The following is a 6,483-nucleotide window of genomic DNA, read 5'->3' on the forward strand; positions in this document are numbered from 1 at the left end:
GCATGCTTACTACAGGTCTAAACAAGTAAATGAACTAAAAAGGGACCACACATACAGTGAATCTTGTCGACCCTTTTAGTTCATTAAAGTTAAGTGAAGGGGAACACTTACCTTATGACAGTGACGTCACGCGCACACAGGCTGAATCTTGTCGACCCTTTTAGTTCATTGACAGTAGTACGTCACGCACGCGCACACAAGCTGAATCTTGTCGATCCTTTTAGTTCATTAAAGTTAATAACGGGCCATAGTAGTGACGTCACACACAGGTTGAATCTTGTCGATCCTTTTAGTTCATTAAAGTTAATAAGGGGATATAGTACCTACATCATAGGGAAAACATTTTCATCATCAGAAAGACACATTTCAGGATAACACTAATACACAATATTTTTTTTTTTCATTATTTATTATACAGCCATTTCTGGTAATACATCACTCTATTCTCCTACGTTTAGATGGTGGAATATCAGGGTGTCCATAAGCCAAGGATTCATTAGTATTCAAATGATATCTTTTATCATCAAAGGCTGACAAACCTCTCTTATTAATTCTTACCGTACATATTTCACCTTTTACATTACTTATAGACTTACACGTGAATAATTCTCTATCTACATTTGATAAAACATTCTTATATCTTGCATGTGTTAATAATGGCATAAATTGCGAAGGAATACCCTTGGCTCTGCTGACAGTAGTTGATCTTCCAGCAATCTTGACAGAATACATTTTAGCTTTCAGGGCTATCAACTCGCTAATATGGTTATCACACATTTCAGATTTCAATAACCCCAGCTCCCCTTTTCTACTATCATCATATAAGGGATGCTCAGGACTGAAATTTGAAAAATCCATATAACCTAACAATGGTTCACTTTTTAACTCGGTGTACAAATCTTTACATTTCAAGCTAAAAATATACGAGTCAGTATCGGTATAAAGAAGTCTTACATCATCACCATAATGCTGTTTTAAAACTTTATACCAAAAATGATACAATTTCTTTTTAGCTATCTCAAGAATTTGAAAACCGAGATAAAGTGGTTGCTTAACTTCTAATATATCTTTATTGAATGTGCAAATCACTCTATCTTGATTTAAATGTGTGATATTTTTTAACAAAGGATCTTTACTCGCTCTAATAAATGCTTTCTCATTATTGATATATCTATATTTCTCAGCATACTTTGTAATATTCAGCAATGATTTCCCATATATGGCGTTATTAGTTAATTTGAAGGCTTTTGACTTGATAGGACATCTTGTAGCTGTTCTCTGTGCAATATTAGTTGATATGAAAGGTTCTAAAAATTTTGTCTGTGTATATTCATATATGGTATGAACCTTTTCCACCTCTAACCCAAGTTCCAGTAATAACTGTAACAATTCTAGACTGATCAAATAATTTTTCTGAGGTAAATGACTGCCCACTAATTTCCCATTAGATTTGGGGATCTTTCTACCTTCATTTTTCAATATAGATTCACAATAAGGAGATAACATCTCTTCTGATATATTCATATGTGATAATATTAAAGGAAGTTCATCAGTGAGTCTAGCTACCTCGGGGGATATGTGCTTGGTATCACATTCTATCCAATATCCCTTTTGACCTTCACAGGAAACATTACTTAATCCCACATCGAGGAAAGCATTCTTCTCGTCATTCGATAATTTTCTGATACCATTCTGTGGAAGAGCTTCAACCATCGCACTAGCATACAAAGAATTGAAATCTAGATATAGAATATGAGTGCCCATTCCACTCTCAACATCAAAATTAGGGTTAATTAGGGGATTATCTGCTTTAGAATACTGATTAATTGCGCACGTAAACCCACCTCTGAGATTCCTTTTAATCAAGTCATATAATTCATGGGAATATATCATATCTAATCTTACATTAGTTTTCAATAGGAATGCATCCCAACTGAATGATGGTAAACTTATATAATTACTAACGTCTAGCTTATAAATATCTTTGAGTGTTTTACGCCACTCCATGAAGACATCGGCTAACAAACCAACATCTGTCTTGAGATATAACATCAAGTAATCTCCTAAAGTCTTACATTTACCCAACTCAAACACTTTCAATGCATGTTCATAATCTTCTTGGCTGATAGCGCTATTTCTCAAAGAATTAAAAAAATGATCTTTACTCGGTAATTTTGTTTCATCGAGCTTCTTTAAACTATCAATATAATCATAACACAAAATTTGTTTTCCTTTACATAATAAAGGTAAGACATCTCGAGGCACATCTTTCAGAATAGTCTCTGTATATTTCAGGGATTTACCTGCCTTGATATGTTGTTCTGCTAACGTGGAAAGAGATCCATTCAATAAAGACAGTGAATCCTGAAACCTAACCTTACCTATGTCTACTTTCAAGAATTTGAATCCTTGTTTCGAATGAATTTCAACGTTATATTTATCAACATTCAATTCCTTTAAAATTATTCCTAAATCATACGACATGTTATGACAAAAAAGCAATAATTTCTCTCTCTTGTCTTTACACTGCATATTACAACGTGCACAATAGGCTCCAATATAATTATTGAAATTTAAAGTATGGTCATGGTGTTTATGTTTGTCTTTGGGTTTTTTGAAGGTGTTACCACATAATTCACAAGTGTTCTGAGAATCATGTCTCATCTTATCCTCCTCTGTCATATGGATTTCATGATACTGTCTTCTAAACTTTATTTTATTCCATTCACCACTAACATTTAAAATGAAATGATTAACAGCATCCTCCCCCTTATAACTCTTTATACACACTATTTCTCCTTTGCGATCAAATATAATATAACAATAGGCAATGGCTTTATGACGAGACTCAATTTTACCTGCTGGGAGAGTGGTGTCTAATGCACATTCGAAATCAAATACACCGATATATTCGTTGGAATGCGTATGACTAAAATTTTCAAAGTGTACTGTTGTTCCTTCCGGGGGGAATACGAGAACCTGATTGATTTTACATCCATCTTCGTGGATATCTAACTCTTCCTGTGTATTCAACTTCATCAAACAACTATGACAGTGCTTCTTTACACCTTTTCATTATCGTTCTAACATACCCGTCAAAATCTTTGATTAAAACCAAATGTCTTTCATTCAACAATAACGCGCACATAATGTCCTTATATTTCTTATTCCCCTTACGACACATAGCCATAAATGTCCTATCTTGATCCTTTCTTAATTGATAAACATATAATGACACTTTATTTTCCTTCTCTAATATACCTAACTTATCACGCGTAATGGGGAAATCATCTATAGAAGTTTTTGCATGATTAAGACATCCTCTCTTAGTATTAACTGCTCTGCGAATATTTTTCCATGACATGTTCTTTTTATGACATTGATAGGCAGCAAAAGCACGCAGTACACATAACCCATCATTAATCTCTGGATTAAATACATATTTCTTCCCTCGCAGTTTCTCGGGATATGCCACATATGACCCCACTTGCACTCTGAATTCTACTTTAACATATTCGATACTGAAAGATTCGATTTGATCTATGATCCAGCCAGATCCTTCCTGATCTTGCAACTCTGACTCGTATCTTTCTAATATTGTTCCCACCCATCGATCAAATACTTCAGAGATTTCCTCTTCACTTACTAACTCAAACGCTAAATTTATCACAAATTGTCCATTTTGATCATCACCCGATATGTTTTGACGTAATGTCCTTATAACTATAATTGGGTGGATTCTGAGCGACATTGCTAGAGGCGATCTATCATACATATCTCGCATCTGTTCTATAAAATAATCCCTATAAACATGTAAATACATTCTTAACTCTCTGTTATAAGTTGAAGGAACACTATATTTCCTCACTGTATGTCTACCTCTAAAATTCTGGATATATGTAATAACTTCTGGGCTCTCATCTTCACTATTATGCGTGTCAGACACGTCATGCGAGGTAGTTGCTCTCTCATCATCATTAATGGGGGCAGAAGTACCCGCACCTCCGCATTGTGAGGTACCAACACTAGCACTCTCACCACCAAGCTGTGCAACATTCACAACACTACCAGGTGTATTTCCTGCAGAGGAAAAAAGTATATCCAATTCATAACCCAAAAAATATTAAGATTTCAATGAATAGTAATATTACGTCCAGTAATGGGGGTAAGAAGGTCACCCTTCACAAACATTATTATTTCAATAAAAAAGTATATCCAATTCATAATCCAAAAAAATATTAAGATTTCAATAATATTACGTCCAGTAATGGAGGGTAAGAAGGTCACCCTTCACAATTTTTACATATATATAAGCACATCCAATTCATAACCCAAAATATTAAGATTTCAATGAATAGAACAAAAAATCTTTTCTCGAGTGACTAGCACATTTTCACAACAACAAAAGATCACAATTGGTTACATACCTGTTTCTATAGCCTTCTTCCATAAAGCATCTACACGTGCCCACTCATTATCCAATTGCAATAACCTTTCATTGCGTTGTACACCGCCTTTCTCGATTACCAACGAACGCTGCTTTCTAATCGATAATCTTCTCTTCACCAATGCTTCCAAGTATTTCGAATATATGCTATCCCCTGTTAAGAATTTCACTTATTTAACACACTATCACAGTAAAAATTTCACTCGTATGCTTCAACAAAAATTAACCCAAATCATTAAACATGTAAAAACTGTTTCAACGCTTATCAAGAATTTTCTAACAATCTCCTCTTCACCAAACTTATTTTAACCCATTAAAAAAATTTCACTCGTATGCTTCAACAAAAATTAACCCAAATTTCACTCGTATGCTTCAACAAAAATTAAACATGTAAAAAAACAAGAATTTTCTAAGTACAACTTACCTTTCTCCATGATGTGCGGTTCAGCGTTGGAAGATGAGGTCCTTTTTAGTTCATTTAACTTAATGAGAGGAATACTGTGGGGAAGATGAGGTCAGTCACGGATGACGGATGGAAGCACTATCCTCGCTCTGAGTGTCTCATTGAGCTTATATGGACCACCCCTTCCCCCGACACCACTGTGTAATGCGGTTCACACCCAAGGTAGAAAATCACACCTGGGTCAACACAGGTCAGACAGACAGCATGTAATGCGGTTCACACCCATGGTAGAAAATCACACGTCCATCTCCTTACCGAACACCTGGGCCACCCCTTCCCCCGACACCACTGTGTAATGCGGTTCACACCCAAGGTAGAACATAACACCTGGGTCAACTCAGGACAGACAAACGACATGAAATGCGGTTCACACTAAAGGTAGAACATAACACCTGGGTCAACTCAGGACAGACAGACGCCATGAAATGCGGTTCACACCCAAGGTAGAATATAACACCAGTATATCCTTACTGAAACACCTGGGCCACCCCTTCCCCCAACACCACTGTGTAATGCGGTTCACACCCAAGGTAGATTTAAGATAATCATGAACACCTGGGTCAATCGCCACCCTAAAGCAACTAATTTTGGTGAGGCAGTCCTGCTCCACATTAACTGTGTCCCCTTATTGAACTAAAAGTATTATATATCTTGAAAACCCATTAAGACTTACAGTGTACAAGACGCCTCTCTATGGTAAACACCCTTTTTAGTTCATTCAACTTAAAGAGAGGAAGCTTTTAGATCATTTTAAAATAATAAGGGGAAGATGTTGAACTTGTCAACATACACATCTGCTGACGTTGATATATTTCGTTATCCATCAAGGATTATCATTGCCGGTTATTCGAATAGTGGCATTCATCATCTTATTTCACATCAAAATTAATAAAGTTATACCACGAGAAATTTCATAACATTATAATATGCGGGGTGACATCACATCCCTTAGAACAAGATTCAGAGATATCTCATAAATTAACATTAAGTAAAGATATTATCGACCCGCAGAATGTCATTGCATCACCTGATGAAAATACAATAATTATTGTTGATGATCTATTTTTAAAAGCTGGTAACAGTGAAATTATTCTCGAATGTTTTACTAAAGGTAGACATCATAATATAAGCATTATTCTGATTACTCAAAATATATTTCACGGAGGACGATATAGTCGTACCATGGCTTTAAACGCCACGCATTTTGCTTTATTTAAAATGAGGGATCTTGGACAAGTAGAGATTCTGGGGCGACAAGTGTTCGGAAAAAATAAGGAATTTGTAAATATATATAAATCTGCTATAAAACGATCACCCTTTGGTTATTTATTCATAGACCTTGCATTAAATACACCAGAAGCATTACAGTTGCGAACCAATGTGTTACGGCAGGATTCCTACGAAATTGTATACCAATGGAGCGAGCAAAATTAATTGAAAAGGTTTATAGAGATCCTGGATCTGCTGGGTCATTCTCTGGGGTAAACAGTTTATATACAGCTGTAAAAAAGATTGATCCGTCCATAACCTTGAAAGAGGTCAGAAATTTCTTAAATTCAGAAAGATCATATAC

At 35.4% G+C, this 6,483-nt stretch overlaps 1 protein-coding gene across 3 annotated transcripts; it reads right to left on the bottom strand.

Moving 5' to 3' along the window:
* Positions 1–433: 433 nt before the first annotated feature.
* On the bottom strand, positions 434–5,187 carry LOC138852120 (uncharacterized). Of its 3 annotated transcripts, none has more exons than XM_070081791.1 (3): positions 4,872–5,187; positions 4,428–4,601; positions 434–4,080 (listed from the first exon to the last, which is right to left on the bottom strand). In XM_070081791.1, exon 3 carries the CDS (start codon positions 3,037–3,039, stop codon positions 436–438), a length of 2,604 nt encoding a protein of 867 aa, XP_069937892.1. In that variant the 5' UTR covers positions 3,040–4,080; positions 4,428–4,601; positions 4,872–5,187; the 3' UTR covers positions 434–435. The 3 variants fall into 3 exon arrangements, with proteins under 3 accessions (XP_069937892.1, XP_069937891.1, XP_069937893.1); XM_070081792.1 differs by having other exon boundaries at positions 2,337–4,080; XM_070081790.1 differs by lacking the exon at positions 4,872–5,187 and having other exon boundaries at positions 4,428–4,675.
* Positions 5,188–6,483: the final 1,296 nt, after the last annotated feature.

The sequence above is a fragment of the Cherax quadricarinatus genome, unplaced genomic scaffold, assembly GCF_038502225.1.
Source record: "Cherax quadricarinatus isolate ZL_2023a unplaced genomic scaffold, ASM3850222v1 Contig4215, whole genome shotgun sequence".
Lineage (NCBI taxonomy): Eukaryota > Metazoa > Arthropoda > Malacostraca > Decapoda > Parastacidae > Cherax > Cherax quadricarinatus.